The sequence below is a fragment of the Patella vulgata genome, chromosome 9, assembly GCF_932274485.2.
Source record: "Patella vulgata chromosome 9, xgPatVulg1.2, whole genome shotgun sequence".
NCBI lineage: Eukaryota > Metazoa > Mollusca > Gastropoda > Patellidae > Patella > Patella vulgata.
The window spans coordinates 17,411,930-17,429,885 of NC_065887.2; the positions used below are offsets into that span (position 1 = coordinate 17,411,930).

General features: G+C 33.5%; 1 protein-coding gene across 2 annotated transcripts; it reads left to right on the forward strand.

Moving 5' to 3' along the window:
• The first annotated feature begins 244 nt into the window (after nucleotides 1-244).
• LOC130010281 (syntaxin-17-like) lies at nucleotides 245-17,671 on the forward strand. 2 transcript variants are annotated; one of them, XM_050562734.2, is made up of 8 exons: nucleotides 245-500; nucleotides 1,906-2,058; nucleotides 2,748-2,976; nucleotides 4,180-4,418; nucleotides 7,564-7,614; nucleotides 8,281-8,367; nucleotides 8,917-9,046; nucleotides 10,589-17,671. In XM_050562734.2, exons 2-8 carry the CDS (start codon nucleotides 1,909-1,911, stop codon nucleotides 10,717-10,719), a joined length of 1,017 nt encoding a protein of 338 aa, XP_050418691.1. In that variant the 5' UTR covers nucleotides 245-500; nucleotides 1,906-1,908; the 3' UTR covers nucleotides 10,720-17,671. The 2 variants fall into 2 exon arrangements, with proteins under 2 accessions (XP_050418691.1, XP_050418692.1); XM_050562735.2 differs by having other exon boundaries at nucleotides 245-400.
• The last annotated feature ends 285 nt before the right edge of the window (nucleotides 17,672-17,956 follow it).

Here is a 17,956-nt window from a genome sequence, read left to right on the forward strand (position 1 = left end):
GCAACTCGATTAAATTATTAAATGGAGTTACCTCCCTTATATTTATAAATCTCAAAAATTATATTTTTGATATTTTAATGACCGACCTAATTATTTCTTAAATAAAATTCGTTATTTTGTAAATAGACCGGCACTTAATAAGGTTTTCTAGTATTGAAATAAAAGTTATTCGTAATATTCGTATGAATTAATATTTCGTTTCATGTCTTCTACGATCCGAATTTTTGTTGCAAAATATGTCCGTGTTATTGTTTATAATAATATGATAATATTCAGATTTTCATTTCATTCTATTTCAAGAAGTACCCTTTTTACGGGAATAATTCCATTCATTTACATGCTGTAACTGACATTAAGATAACGTTTTATGGTACCGTAATACATCGGGAAATTGTCAGTGGTGAGTGTGTCAACAAAAAGCCTTTTTTTTTTTTAAACTGGTAGAAAACTAAATCCAAAGATACATCTCTTTGGTCAGCAGTGACAGCAGAAGTGAATTTGTAAGTATGTTTTGAAGTAGAAGCCCTACACATACAGTAGGCCTTATCATGATTGATCACAATTCATGTGGATCTAACTTTTAACTTATATAATTTTTATGTAGGTGTAGAAAATAGCCTATATCTCTTTCAGTAGGTCTACTGCTATTTTAGATTCTCCAGCATGACAAACCTGTAATCAACACTTTAGACAATCAGATGGATGAGATTAAATCAAAATGGATTAGAACACCTGTAAGATTTATTGAGACCTAGCTACTAAGCTAGTCTCCGTGATATGTCATATATCACACAAATTTTCAACCATCTGAACCATTCGAAACCGAGTCCAAAACGTCGTCAAGTAAATCCGAACCGTCGTCAGACTGTGTCCAAAAGGTCACCTGTGTTGAGTCCAAATAGATGGGGGACCGAAACTTCGCTCAAAATTAAAGTACCGTTATTTGAATGAAATTTTCAATATATTCATTTTTCATTATTTGTTTTTAAACTGTTATTGCAAAAAAAACGGCTTATTCTTATATAAATCTTACATAATGCATTTTTAAATTCCTTAAAAGAAAATTTCTATATACCCACCTTGGATTGACCTTATGAACCATGTTGTGCGGCGTGCGCTTCACAAATTACCACAAAAGAATGTCTCTTGTCTTGTAAAATTAGCTTTTACTATTCAAACCAAGTAGCTTAATATCAATTCTGATCATGTGTGATACAGTTGGTTAAGAAAACGAGATTATTAATGTTTCATGAAAGTAATCTGACCTGAAGGAGTTTCAACATTAATTGCATACCATTGTTGCGGTTTGACGTTGGACCTTATCTTTTTTGGTTACAAAAAAAGAAACCTTAGTCTTTACATATTTGCAAGTCAGATAGTAGGCATACGTAATGTACGATAAAGGCGAAATCATAGATATATTTCAGGGAATAAAACTGACTAATTCTGTGTAGAATTCTCTAAGAAACTTTTATTCTTTTTCCAAGCAATTATCTAAAGACTCATGATATACACATGTATGCTTTTAAGTTTCAATGAAATAACAATAACATCATCCAGTTGTCAGGTTAGAGATAACTTTCTTGACTTGCATGCACCAATTCCAACTGTCCTAGTATTTTTATTTTATTGTTTTACACTTCTAGTCAGTAATTGGATATTGCAGGTTAATAATTGACAGTTGTTGTGAAATTATACAACATTTGGACATTGGTATATTATGGACATTGATTACTCTTAAGCTGACGATCATCACACTCTGACAATAATGTGGACGTAGATTGTAATCACCTTCGTCTGTCGTCAGTCATTCTGCAGTTAGTTGTCTGTCCACAATTTTAGACTAGAGGTTTTTATATATATGTTAGTTTTAAATACGGATTATTTATCCTCTTTTTGTTTCAGGTCATGGCTTCATTTGAGAAACAAAGTTCTTCTAATGACGCTGTGCATCAAAAATATCCCATACGCAGATTAGAACATTCAGTAAAGAAATTTGTCAAAGTTTTAGAAATAGATCTGGATAGACTTGACCGTCATCGCCAAAATATTGAAAGGGTGATTTTTTAAATGATTATTTTTTGGATACGCATGTGTTTGTTAACAGTAATTTACATAATTAGATATACTTTTTTCTTATAATTGGGGTTGGATGGCCGAATGGTTTGTACGTGTGTGCTGTATTATAAGGTCTGTCATTGAGTCAACTGGCGTGGTTTCGAATCCCCGGTTGTACGTGACAGACAGTTAGGTCGCCTGTCCAACCTCATGGGTTTTCTTTGGGTCCTGTGGTTTCCTCCCACTGTTAAAGACCCCTACGCGCAAGCGAATTATTTAAATAAGATTGAGCTATGTGTTAGTCCCAAAATGACCTAGTTTAGGTCGAGTGGACGTTAATTAACCCCATTTTTCCCTCTCTTTTTTCTTATAATTGTTTTTCTTAACTGTTACTGTTATGATTTTTGAGCTACCGGTATGTGATAAACTGAAAGAAAGAATGGATGTTGTGCATATTGTTGATGACGTTGCTGCAGTAATTCTACTGTTCATGATTATATTTCCAATATTCAATTTTATACAAAAAAGTGGCCACGTTTTGAACAAAGGTGCTTATTTATATGATAGATTAATTTACACACTAATTAAATCCTTTTTCTAAAGTATATCCACTAGTAAATGATAGAGTTTAGTGATCTACCGGTATGATTAAAGGTAAACCTGAATAATTTTTCTGTATCCTACTTTAGTTATCAATTCAAGAAAAGTGGGTTTTATTAAACAAAGAACAGATCAATTCATCAAGAACAGTACAACAAATCAAAGCAAATATCAGAGAAATAGAAAAAGCTCGAGCCCAGATTGTTGATGAAGATTTACATAAATTTGATGACTGGATTGAAGAGGTTAAATTAAAGGCAATCAAGGCAGTTGAAGAATTTATTTTACTTAGCCAAAGTGGAAGTTCTTCTCCAACAGGTAATAAACTGCATAATTTTTCACACCACTATTGTCAATCATCAGGGGTAGCTCCTACAAAGAAAGTACATGTGTTGTCTAAAATAGTATTGACTTATGGCTCGGATGGGAGAGAATATTAAGGTACATGCAAGTTTTTATTTTAGATATACGTTTCATAGGTTGTGTATTGCACACAGTTGATTATTACAAAGATACTAGATTTTGATCATAAAATAGAGCTGATTTCCTAACAATCCTTTCTCGAACACAGAGCCAATGTAAATTGTTTAAGACTGGAAGAATGGGTCTTTTTGATTTAGTTTTATTGATAGTGTAAATACAATCTGATTAAAATACATAGAGGATATTTGTCGTTTTAGAGTGAATAACATATTTTATTTCATCGAGAAGCAAGAAAACTTATATTTTCACGAATGCGTAGCATGAGTGAAAATATAAACGTTTTCTTGCTTAGAGATGAAATAAAATATGTTATACACTCTAAAACGACAAATGTTCTATTTATTGTATGATTTTACAATCATTTTAGGTAAAAACAACATGGACTACTGCTAGCCAGTGGAATAACACTTTTATTTCACTGATAAAACGCGTTATTCCACTACTGATCATAAAATAAAGATCTATATTTCGTTTCGTTTTTTATACTTTCGATGGCCTACACTACATGAAGATCTGACAAGTTATAGTGGGAGTTCACATCAGGGGTCAAACGAGCGGCTTTTGACCCTATGATGTCAGACATTGATTAATCAATCAGCATTGTCGTTTCTAGTGGTTTACCCACAGTTCCGTGCATAAAAAGGCCAAGAACTCGCCGTAACAGACTGTTTCATTGGCTAATTCCTCACATTAAGTAGAACGCCTGTTATATAACAACTCTTCCAGATCCTAGTGTAGTAAAGACAAGTAAAACGAAATTTTGAACTATAAAAACAAAACGAAATAGGATCTGTGTTTTAATCAGATTGGTGTAAATAGCACAATATTTGGAATTCTTTGCATGAGTATGAAACCTGTTCATCTAGTAATGAATTAGGGTAGTCAGTTATGGACAGCACAAAGGTCCAAGCTGAGGTTACAGCAGCATCTGAAAATATCTCTCATCTGTAGAACATATTTGTAAAGCTGAACCTTTGGGTACTTTTAGTGGATATAATATAATTATTAAAATGATTATTGGTTATTTTATAATTACAGAAGAAATGGTTATCAATCCTGAGTCGGAAACGGCAGAGAGTTCCAGCTCTTCTTCCATCCAGTATGGCACCTCCTACACACCTGCTTATAATATACGCAGACCAAATATTCCTGCAGATGAAATTTTCTCCTGTAGCTTGCCCAACGCTTCAGATATTTCACAGATTCAGAAAATGGCAAATCCACATCCAACAACAATTAACCCAGAAACAGTTGCATCGTGGGAACATTTACAAGAGGTTATTTGATTAATATGGATTGTTTGTAAGATATTCTAGTTCTCAGATACTGCTGCATCACCTAAAAAGAACTGCATAATCCCTTTTCTATAAGCTCACATTTTCGTGTGGACATATGTTGTCGTTGCCCCTGTCTGTCCGTCCGTCCACAACTGTTTGTGGACACTCTACCTACATGTCACAATTTTTATCCTATTTCAACAAAACTTCAAATATAGGTTTATCTCCCTAAGATCTCGGTTCCTTTCAATATTGGCATGTATCGGACCGTAACTTCATGGATTATGGCCCCTGATTGTATGAAAGATTTCGTTTTTAGTTTGTAAACCCTATAGATGTCACAATTTTTATCTGATTTTGTTGAAATTTGAACTGAAGTTTATAACCCAAAGATCTGGTTCCTTTTGATATTCGTGCATATCGGACCGTAACTTCCTGAATCATGTTTTTTAGATTGTAGACACTATGGAGGTCACAGTTTTATTCCCATTTTAAAAACCGTTTGAATATATCTCTGTTACACTTTAGTGATGGTTGAGTTCGAATTTCGTGAAAATCATACCAAAACTGGCGGACAAAATGGCCGCACCTCGTACGCAAACAGTGTAAAAATATGGTATATCAAGGTTGTGGACCCTCTTGAGGTCACAATTTTTATCGGATTTTGATGAAACTTAAAACATATCTTTATATCCCAAAGATCTCGGTCCCTTTTGATATTTGTGCATTTCAGACCATAACTTTCTGGATTATTGTCCCTTATTGTACAAAAAATCATGTTTGTTTTTAGCTTGTTCTCTATCCATCTCCTGCAAAATGTGGGCGTATCCTGCCTGGTAGCCGCTGGTTTATTTAAAGAAAAGGAAAAAAAAAACATTTTTAATTACTGAATGCTTCAAAGGGGAATAATTCCATTAATCATGTTTTCTTGAAACTGGAAGTTGTAAGCTGACCCAATGTTGTCAGCCACCACGATTCATTCGTTTGCATTATTGTTAAAAAAGTTTTAAAGTGAGATATATATGACAGAAACTTTGGCAATATAAACAGTAAAGTTTAGCTCTTAATTATGTAGGAAAATAGACTGATGATGAGATAAATGTAGAATATTGAAAAGAATTTTTAGAACGTGATCCTTTAACGAAATAAAAACACAAAAATAAAATTGAGGATCGAAGTTGTCATGATAATACTAGTAGCAGAACTGTGTGAAATTTATGCACCAGTAAAAGTTTTGTTTGGATCGGTCCATGCATCTAGAAGCTAGACCAAAAACTAAAAAAAAACTGTTTATGGGTTAGCATTTGGCAACAGTGGTTTAAATATAAACCAAAATGCCAGATACTCAACTAAATTATATGTCTGACATACCACTAAATTTTGGTCATTATCAATGCAGCAGTATCAGAGATATACCCAGATCAACAAAGAAACCAACCCACATAATGACATCTCGACATAACAGTTAAAATCTTTAACTAAACCATGATATTTATTTCTAGTTTTACAATTTCTTCATAGACCAAATTTAAACTGGCCCAAAAATGAATGTAGAAAAACAAGCCAACAGTGAGGCTGATGTCCCCCTCCGAAATCCCAAAATAAATAGATGACACACTTTAATTTATCGCACATTAATATTTTTTTCAAAAGTATCAAGCAATCAAACTGATTATCAACTATACACTAAGTTTCATCACTCTATATCAGATAGTTGTCCTAAAGCATTGACCAATGAAATTGCTTATCTCTCTTTAGCCTAAGCAGAAAATTCTCATTATCGAATTTAGTCAAGGTAATAATATAATGAATCCATACTTGGAGTTTCATCACTCTCACTTAATTATAACAAAAGTTATCGTGCCCCAAAGCATCAACCAATCAGATTGCTTTTTTCTGCTTACAGTAAGCAGACATTGTTTATCATCGAACTAGATCAAGACATTCACCTAATGAAAGCCTACACCAAGTTTGAACATTCTAGCTCAATTAGAAGGAGAGTTACAGTGTTCCGAAGTCTCGGCCAATCAAATTGCTTATCGCTCTGCTTACCCTGAGCAGAAAGTGCTCATTATCGAACTTGGTCAAGGTATTGATGTGATAAAACTATACACCAAGTGTCCCCACTCTCACTAAATTAGAACTAAAGTTATCGTGTCCCAAAGCATCTAACAATCATATGGATTATCTCTGCTTACCCTAAGCAGAAAATTCTCATCTTTGAATTTCATCAAGGCAATTTAGAATTACCTAATAAACTTAGTCATGGTATTGATGTAATGAAACTATATACCAAGTTTCATCACGCTCACTTAATTAGAACTACCTGTAATAGAACTATGTATTTCAAATAGTACTACATGTACATAATTATTTTAGGTGGATTAACCCTGAAAAATTAATTACTATCTGAAAAATTATATATGATCGGTATTGGTAAGTTTAAAGTATTTTAATATATGCAAATTTTAATGTTTACAGGTATTGATGTAATAAAACTATACACCAAGTATTCCCACTCTCGCTAAATTAGAACTAAAGTTATCGTGTCCCAAAGCATCTAACAATCATATGGATTATCTCTGCTTACCCTAAGCAGAAAATTCTCATCTTTGAATTTCATCAAGGCAATTTAGAATTACCTAATAAACTTAGTCAAGGTATTGATGTAATGAAACTATATACCAAGTTTCATCACTCTCACTTAATTAGAACTACCTGTAATAGAACTATGTATTTCAAATAGTACTACATGTACATAATTATTTTAGGTGGATTAAGCCTGAAAAATTAATTACTATCTGAAAAATTATATATGATCGGTATTGGTAAGTTTAAAGTATTTTAATATATGCAAATTTTAATGTTTACAGGTATTGATGTAATAAAACTATACACCAAGTATTCCCACTCTCACTAAATTAGAACTAAAGTTATCATGTCCCAAAGCATCAACCAATCAAATTGCTTATCTCTGCTTACCCTAAACAGAAAATGCTCATCTTCGAACTCCATCAAGGCATTGACTTAATAAACACATACACCAAGTTTGAACATTCTAGCTCAATTAGAAGGAGAGTTACCGTGTCCCAAAAATAGCCCCCTGCTCTCTTCGAAAGTTTACACTGTGATTTCTATATTGTAGGATTTGGTTGATTTAAATACAATGATACATCAGTATTCAGCTGTAGTTCAGGTAAATATCGTCTGTCTTGACCAAATGGTAAAATAATGAATACATTTTGCAAAAACCATGGTTAGGGTGGAGGTTTAGGGAGACATTATATCTGCCATCACAAGATATAGCTGTACATATTTAGAGAAAGAATGAATGCCCAGTACTACAAATAGTAGAGCGTCAAAGTAAAAGAAAAATAGTTCACTTCTTGAGTAAAGTATGAAACTCTGCACAGGGGAACTATGACTACTAAGGATCATTAAAAAAAAATGGACCCCAAAAAATGTCCCTGTGGCTGCTATCATGAATTCCAAAATGGTCACCAAATTAACCTATTTTTGTTCAATTCTCCAATTCTACTGCATTTCAAACAAGATCTTGAGTGTCTATGTACATATTTTCAATATCAAGAAACATTATGCAGGTATCAGAGATTCGGTCAAACAACCGAAATATTAAAATTTGTTATCATCCAAATTTTGCTTTCGAATAAACTTCTGTTGAGACAGCACTGCAGAGCAAGCGTATTTCTACGCTTTGCGTGACTTATCTTTATTGTGGAGCACCTATCTATGGCAGTAAACAAAGTCAATGATCCATTATGGGTCAATACATCAAATCTCAAATATGGTTTTGTGATCAGGTCAGGTTGTAGAATTACATGTATTATTTGATGTTTTATAGGAACAAGAAGAGAAAGTTGATACGATAGAAGATAAAATAGAAACAGCTTATACAGGTGTTCAACAGGGTACTAGTAGTCTAGGACAGGTAAAATATAAACTCATATATAGTTTTCACAGATAGTATTTAGATTAGGCATCCTTTGTTACTTCAAGAGATACTTACAGTAGTAAATTTAAACTTACTCTACAGAAATCAAGTATATAGGTAAAATCATAGGCGCACGGGGAAATTTTTGACTGGGGGGGCGGTGGTGGTTGGTGCCCAAAAAATGTAGTTGTTTATGTAACTGTAACTCGTGGCTTACCGTACTCCAAACAATAGGGAGTTCGAGTCTTAAGATTTCTATTTAATTGCCTAACTATAGACACTCTGAATTTAAATTCGCTGTTAAATTGGACACATTCAAGAACACAATATTTTTTTATACAACTTTTACAAAGTACAATTGTGTGCCCAAATTTTCCCAGCATTTGGTGCCCAAAATGGGGGGGGGGGGGCATAATTATTTTAGGTGGATTAAGCCTGAATATCTGAAAAAAAATGCATGATAGGTATTGGTAAGTTTAAGATATTAAAATATATGCAAATTTTAATGTTCACAGGTAAAATAGTACTACATATTGTTATTTTCAGGCAGCTAAATATAAAGCAGCTATATTTCCAGTAGCTGGAGCTGTGATTGGTGGTGTATTAGGTGGACCTATTGGATTGGTTGCTGGTTTGAAACTAGGGGGAGCTGCGGCTGTATCTGGTGGTGTGGTTGGTGAGTATGAAAAACCTGATTATATAAAACAGTTATTTTTGTATAAGATATTATATGGTTAATGCCAGATGAATGAACGTCAAGCAAACTTGCATTCAAAGAATAACGTAATCATTAAACAGGCATTATGTATAAGCTACATCTGCCTATTGCAGGTCTTTCTTTAGACCTGAAATGTTATCTAAATTATTAATTAGACATTAATTAACTTACCAAGACAATAATCAACTCTCGATGCCATCGGATGGGTGCGATGTAAGTAGATTTAGATTTTGTGGTCGATGATGCGGTTACTGTAAAATGGAAATCTGATTAAAATACAGATCTATATTTTGGTTTTTTTTACTTTCGATGGCCTACACTACATGAAGCTCTGACAAGTTGTAGTGGGAGTTCACATCAGGAGTGAAACGAGCGGCTTTTGACTCTATGACATCAGACATTGATTAATCAATCAGCGTTGACCTTTCAAGTGGTTTACCTTCAGTTCCGTGCATCAAAAGGCCAATAACTCGCCATAACAGACTGTTTCTTTGGCTAATTTCTCTCTTCAACGAAAACACCAGTAATATAACAACGCTTCCAGATCCTAGTGTAGTAAAGACAATTAAAACGATATTTTGAACTATAAAAACGAAACAAAATAGGATCTGTGTTTTAATCAGATTGTGTAACATGGATAATCGAGTCTTTGTTTATTATCATAACAACAGTAGTAATGACAATCAAGGCTAGACTAAAATTGTATGATCGATATCTAGGCTCAGAGTGAAGTAATTGGACTAAAATTTTCAGCATATTCTCCGTTCATTATCTATCTTTTAACTATAATAGCGAGAATTGTCAGCTCTTTATACTTACCTATTGCTACTTTAAAGAGTTTTATGGCAAGAATCCCATTGGGTTCATTTTTCACATATTTTGGAACACAATAACTCTGCTTGTACTTGAGGTAGAATGTTTAAACTTGGTGTAGTATTAGGTGAGATAAGCTATTTAATTTGTCAATACTTTAGAATTCTAATTGTGTGAGAGTGAAGAATCTCGGTGTATAGTTTTATTGCACGAATATCTTGACTAGGTTTGATATTTTTGTTTAATATATATCGATTTTGATTAGTTGATGATTTATAGACAGATAAATGTGCAAGTAATTAATGTGTGCCCTCGATTTATTTTGGGAATTAAGCCACGACACCAGCCTCACTGTTTGCTTGTTGTCCCCCTGCCTTTACAGTTCTGTCTGTAAATGAGGAAATAAAAGCCTTTGAAAAAAGCAGACATGTACTTTTAATTTTCATTAATTGAATCCAGACCCAGTTTTCATTATTTCAAACTTTTTACATAAAAGTAGATCACAATTTTGCTTCGCCTTCTCCCCTTTTATTATTTCCAACTATTTTACTTTACTGTACATTAAAACTATGAATTTCCAGAATTTTAATTATGATTTAATTAATTTAGGTTGACAACATATTCATATTAATGACTACAGTAAATTTCTTTTAGATAAGTTACTTATTGTATGTTTTTAAATTTTAGGGTTTTTTGGTGGTCGATATCTGAAAAAGAGGCAGGATAAAGTAACAGAAGTAGAATTAAATAATCTAAGTGTGACACGGAGTACGTCATTAGAGGATATTTCATCTACAACTGTAAAAAATACGTCTTAAAATTGTCGAGTTTCCATTTTGGAACATCATGATATGTGATATTGTATGAAAGTTGGTTGTGTGAAGAGCTATTCTTCGTTGATAAAGAATGGAATATAGATTGACATTGTGTTCAAAATGTTTCTTAAAGTTCAAGAGGAAACTACTTTTAAAGTGTGGGAATTTGTTTACTTCTCTGTAGAACCAGAACTGACTTTTATTGATAAAATTTTAATACTTGTAGATTTTTCATTATTTGTATTTATTGAAGAATTGTGTTGTTTATATTCCCAAATCAAAATTTAGAAAGATAGATCATATTATATATCATGTTAAAGAGACATATTCACTTTATTAGTTAGTATTTTAAAATAATATCAATAACCTTAGAGACTCGCAATTCATACCAAATGATTGACAGTTAAAATAAACACCCAAAGTATCTGATATATTGTTAAAGTACTGTAAAACCAATATTTATTGAAGAAATGATGAGAAGGGTTGATTAGACCATTATATTAGCAATAGTTTCAGTAATTTATGATATTTTGTATATATGTTTATAAGGACTATTCCATTTATAAATACATTTTGTTGATTTGAAGGGGGGGGGGGGGTCTATAGAAAGTGGCATACTGTCATTCGCATTTTAATGTACTTTTAAGTGGAATAGTCCTAATTAGAAAGAACAATGTTTAACTGCCATTTTTTTAAATCACATTTTAATTTCACTTTAAAATAACTGTTTTCATAAAAAAAAGACTCACAAGTTTTAACTGTCATCCATGACAACAATACATAATGAAAATAATACATAATGACAATAATACATAATGACAATTAAAATGGTCATAATCATAAAATGTCAATATTTACAGAATCATTAGCAGGTTCATGTTACAGGTCGAACATTTCAATTAGAAAAACTGAAATAAAACTGCTCCCTTCTTTGAAAAGTCAGTTGAACCAGCTTTGCCTTATTCTCATTTTGATCATCACTATGTCCAGGGATTGTATTCATAAAAACTAAAATATGTAGAGGATGCAGTCGTTTCATTGGTTTGGGATTTGTACAAATATCAACTCTTGAGCCAATAAAAAGGCAGCTTTCTTCAAAAATTTAGTTCAATTTTTCAAAAGAATAAGGTCCCAGCTGTCTTATTCATAAAATCTTCAATCTCTTACACTGTTGCTATGGCAAAGTGTATATTATTTCTATATGTTACACTGTTGCTATGACAAAGTTGTATATTATGTCTGCATGTTACACTGTTGCTATAGTAATGTTGTATTTCATGTCTACATGTTACACTGTTGCTATAGTAAGGCAACACAAATAAAATAACTTGTTTCTCGGGCACCGCCCGCACGTAAAATTGGTTGCGCGTGCAGTCTATTTATTAGTCTTGATGAAAAAAAATAAATATGTAACGCCCGCCCGCACATCGACAAGCAAGTCGTAAAAAAAATATCCCGCATGTACCTACATCCGCCATACATGTATATCTATTCAAATGTATTAAAACTGATTCAGATGAACATGCTGTCTTTTTTTATCCGAACAATGGCGAAGTTTGGCAGATTTGCCTTTTTTATTGATATCGAAAGAACCTCCATTTTGTATCACGTGATATTAATTACCTCCCCTGATAAACTAGAATTTGATTCGTGTTAAAAGTCATTGGCGACAATATTTCAATCATTCGATCGTAATCGGCTCATTATTGCCGGCTTCAGTCGGTCCTTGTTTGGAAAATCCTATTGATAAAATAATGAACCGTAGAACAGGTTAAATAATTATAGCTAAGAATACGATACGATGACGATAGTCGTCATAATGCATACCTTAGAATCTGGGTCATTATTAGCACATTTACGGTAGTTTCGATAATCCGGAAAATAATAATTGGATTACCGATTTGATGGTTTTACTGACCAGTTGTTAGTTAGATTTAAATAGTCATTCAATATAAACACCGGATAGAACACCGAATATCCTGAGAAACACACCGAATATCCCAAGAAACAGTATTTCCGGCAATCTCCAATACCGATGACACGGTGTGACATGCATTGGTTGGAATTCGGTAAATAATTATAAATAAACCGGCGATACTAGATTTAGTTTTAAATACTGTTTACCATGATTATTATTTTTGATACACCTGGTGAAAGAGGCTTAGTTTTTAAAAATATTGTTGTCTTTATGGAGGGCTATTACATAGTCGTATGGAATTTTATTTTAAACCAATTTCAATTATGTGAATTAAATATGGAAAATTATTTTCCTTTCAGTCAGTGTTCAGTCTCAGTGTTTTAGTAGACTTGATTTTGGGTTTATGTTTTAAGTATGTACAATAAAGTTGAATATAACGGAAAGCAAAAACGTAAACAAGTAATGACTTTCTCATTTAAAAAAAAAAAAAAGAAAGACCGCCCTCCCGCCCCAACAATTTTCAGCAATAGCCAAATTTTATTTTGCACCATCAATGAGTAAAAAAAAAAAAGAAACCGCCCTCCCTCCCTACAGTTTCAGCTGTCAGTTGCCCGAGAAACAAGACATTTATTTTGTGTGGCCTAATGTTGTATTTCATGTCTACATGTTACCATGGCACGGTTGGTTGTATTATGTTGTGTTACACTGATACAATGTCAAGGGTTGTATATTATGTCTATATGTTATACTGTTGCTATGGTAAGGTTGTATATTATGTAAATATACTCAGCCAAATTAAAAACTTGACACTCGGGATTTTTTGGACTAGATTTTTAATATTTGGTTTAAGGCAACTATTTTAGTGTTATGTTGTGCACAGACGACCTTGACATCAACAGAAAGCAAAAATACGTCTTGCCGAAAGTCCTTGACATTGATAACGTTCGTAATGTCACAGTACCCCCCAAAATGAAATTCACAGACTTGGAGAACAATCGGAATAAAGTGTTTAGTAACGGTTGTGGCCTCCTCTAGCGTCTCGTACTGCCACACAACGTCTTCTCATGGATCTCAGAACATTAGTAAACACTACCCATGGAAGACGTCGCCACTGCTCAGCAAGAGCATGTTGAAGGTCCTGCAACGTCAGTGGTGGATTCACTTGCTGACGAACACGTCGACCCAGTTCGTCCCAGATGTGTTCAATAGGATTAAGGTCGGGGCTAAGTGACGGCCAATCCAGGACTTGGACACCGGCATTTCTTAAAAAATTCTGGGTAGCAATTGCTGTATGGGGTTGAGCATTGTCTTGTTGAAACGTTAGTCCAGGCCCACGTCTCTGCATAAAGGAAGAAGAACAGGTTGCAAAATCTGATCCCTGTACTGGACAGCATTTAAGTTCCCTTGGACAACAACAAGAGGAGAACGTCCATGTGCACAAAAAGAACCCCAAACCATGACGCTACCGCCACCAAATCGGTCAACTTCTCTGACGCATACTTGAGCGTAACGTTCACCTCGTCTGCGGTACACTCGGACCCTGCCATCGGCAAATCTCAAAGTGAATCGAGATTTGTCACTAAAGACAACCGAATTCCACTGACTTTGAGTAAATCTTATGTGTCTTGTGGCCCACACAAGTCGGTTACGGCGATGAAGAGGTGTCAATATTGGTCCATTATAGGGCCTCCGAGCTCGAAGACCAGCAGTCTGCAAGCGATTTCGAACAGTCTATGCAGTTACCCTTCCACCAAGCATCTCTCTACTTGTGGAGGTTGCAGTGAAAAATCTGTTTCTAAGATGACGTAATCGTATTGCTTGATCTTCCTGAAGTGACGTCACACGTGGCGCTCCCGCCCTTGGGCGGTCGGCAATAGTTCCAGTTTGAAGCACTCTCATTCTAAGATTAATTATTGTCTGGCGTGAACAATTAAAGGCTCTTGCAACAGTGACCACAGACTCGCCAGCATAGAGCCTACCTATAGCACGTAGACGTTCTACATTTGAAAGGCACGGCATTTTCTAACAAAGATGAAAATAACAATTTTAATTTGTTTTTCCAGTTCAAGTTACGTGTGCGTGTTCAGTTTAAGCAAACTTGATCGATTGACCTCACGAGTTTGTGTTTGCACGTATTTTTCAGGTTTTTCAACTTTATATGCTCAAAAGTCACCTGATCCACGTGACTTTACAATTTTATGAAATTAAAGGCTTCTTACTACTTACTATCGTTAGAAACACTTTAAAATTTATTTGACTTACCAGAAAAAAAAAATTGTTGAAATTCATCAGTGTCAAGTTTTTAATTTGGCTGTGTATATGTCCATGTGTTTTATTGTTAATTATATTAAATACATAATTGTTCTATTTCGATTTTGTGACGTCTGTGAATATTTATGCTATTAACGAGAAATCATGCAAGAGCTAAATCTGCCTATTGCAGATCTTTTTTCTGGCTTCAAATGTTATATAAATTTTTTATTTAGACATCTATCGGTATTCAAATGACAAATCCATAATTAACTTTCTTGGCTTAGAATTAGATATTGTGTGGATTAGACAATGCCGCCATATTTTCATTAAATGATAGGGTTCAAACTCATGGATACTGCCGATTGAAGGACTGAAAATCAAGACTTTTATTATCATGGCAATGTTACTGGACAATCGAGCGTTTATTATCATGGCAATGTTACTGGACAATCGAGCATATGAACTGTCAATCGGTGGGCACAATTTAGGCTATAACTTGCCAAAACTTTAAACATTCATAACTTTGCTCAGAATAAAGTAATTTGACTGAAATTTTCAACATCTTCTTTTTCCATTATCTATATTTGAACTATTACAGCAAGAACGGACAGATCTTTATCTAAATTTTATATCAAGCACCGTGAACCCATAATATATTGGAAATTGACAAAAGTGGGTCGCAACGCATATAATACTATAATATGAATGTATATAAACTGATTTACATTCAATGGTTTCCGTATTTACTCCAATTTCAAATCAGTTATGTTCGGCTAAATAAGCCAGCAGTCTCAAGCGAGTGCAAATTTCTAGCGTCTGGTTATTCCAGTCTACATACGCCGTTTGATTTGGTGCAATGTGTCTAGCCTCGTCCCTCGAGTCTCTTGATACAACTGGGAATGAAGCGCATTATGGTACACGACTCGTGTACCAATGGTAAAATGTTTATTTTGTCTTAAATATTGGATATCAAAAGCCCATCTTTTTCCGGTAAGATCACAACATGAATGTTGATTTAATTTGACAAATAAATCGTGTTTTCAATGTTGAAGATTTTGGATGATATTGAGTTAGAGACTTAGCTACTTTAAGCATATATTTACAGTGTAGTTTGATGGCATCTGCTGTAACCACTAGGCCGTGTTTCATGAAATTTTAACTAAGATAAAATCCAAATTTTAGTGATTTGATTGGATAATATTGGATTGATTTTAGTGCTTACCCAATAAAAATTGAAGTATCTACTAAAATTTGGATTTTTTCTTTCGTTAAGATTTCGAGAAACAGGGCCCAGGTCTAGTTATATTTACAAATGTAAAACTTCAGTGATTATGATTTCCTTAGATGTAAATCTTGATTTTTACCAATTTGTATCTGACAGATTTTCAAATTGGCATTAGGAGTAGTTGTTCATTAAATGTAGAATTGAATTTTTTTAAATCAAGATCCTCTTGGTGTTTATCTATCATTTTAAAATATATAGAGAGATTTTTAAAAAAAATATTTTAGTACAATTTGTTTTAATATTAAATTTTTTCGAAGTTAAACTGCAGGTGCTTTTAGGACAGTTGGCTGCTTACAGAATACAGCAACAAGATCTCAAATGTATTTTAAAACCAAAAAAAACCCCAACAGTTTGATTTGATTTGTCGTTTCTATTGTGATAGATCATTTCTCTGATTAAAATTTGATCTGATGTGTCATTTCTATTGTGATGGAGCATTTCATGGATTCAAATTCCAGAAATGGATCTTTTTTTACTTTTTGATGGAAATAATCTATTGAAATTGGTCGAGTTTTGTAACATAAATTATTTCACTATAAAAAATCAAATTAACTTATTATTTCTCATTATTGGATATTGTAATGCTAGGTGCTACACACATTAAAATGATACAGCTTGCTTGTAGTTAGTAGTATGATGTACAAATGTAGATTCAGGAATTTTGGGATGAGGATGGGTTAAAATCAAAGGCACATTTCCTACTGTACACCAAGTGTAGCTAGTCTTTAAAAAAATGATCATTGATCATCCCCCTCTCAAACCTAAAAAAAAATACACAAAAAAAAGGTCATTTGTCCTTCTAAATGACAAATTTGGTGGAAACATTTTTCTTTTTTTTTTTCATTTAGTCACTTTTAGTCCCAAATCAGCCGTGATAGAATTTTCCAACATATGAATTAAAAAGGAAAAGTAAATTTGTGCATTTTAATTGGATTTTTCATTTGTGTGTGATTTAAGAAACCGATTACAATCAGTATTACTGGGCTATGATTGTTGTGTTTGTTTGGTACAGTCATCTTCACTAGCTAAGGGTGAAGCGAAGCGAATCGTACCCCTTGTCTAGAGAAGATGTGGTACAAGTGTACATAATTTTTATTGTATATGTAGGAGGTAGAATCACATCAATAATTGCGCATGTCTTTCTCAAGTAATTTATTGTTAATCACCTTAGAATTGATCTTCAGCTTTAACTATAATCTTTAATCAATGATAATATGGAATTAATGTGACTAGGTTTCCACCAGAATTGGACTGCAGTAGATCATCCTCAAAATGTTTACACTGATTTGATTCAATTCCCTTGCCAAAGTAAAGAGGAGGTAATATAAGTCCATCTTGTATTAAGAGAATGAAATATGAATATTCAATGTATTTGATAATACTACTAGGTTATTGAATGGTCTAAAGTCATAATTTCTTTATCTTTCTGTAATCTTTATGTGCAATTTTAATTATTATTTTTTTGTTAAATTATTTGATAATAAAATTTATGAAATATGTTTGCATACTTTTAAACTGCTCCACCCATGTTACTCTCTCACAGCAAACCACTTCCAATCTGACCAACGTTTCATCGGAGATTATACAGATATTATGGTTACGGAACAACAGAGGGGAAGATTTCCAATTACTAAACGAAGCGCATATACCTCAAAGGGAAGGAATGGTGGAAATTTTCAAAATACTCATAGACACATGGGCTCGATAAATATTAGGGGGGCAGACCCTGAAATGTCTGAAAAAATTTCGGGTTACAGACGTCAAGGCCCCCCCCCCCCCCACAC

Bases quoted from the DNA above. Each gene is read 5' to 3' on its own strand.
- LOC130010281 (XM_050562734.2), top strand. From the start codon at position 1,909: ATGGCTTCATTTGAGAAACAAAGTTCTTCTAATGACGCTGTGCATCAA. The intron at 2,977-4,179 runs GTAATAAACTGC...TTATAATTACAG, and splicing joins TGGAAGTTCTTCTCCAACAG to AAGAAATGGTTATCAATCCT. The intron at 4,419-7,563 runs GTTATTTGATTA...TCTATATTGTAG, and splicing joins CGTGGGAACATTTACAAGAG to GATTTGGTTGATTTAAATAC.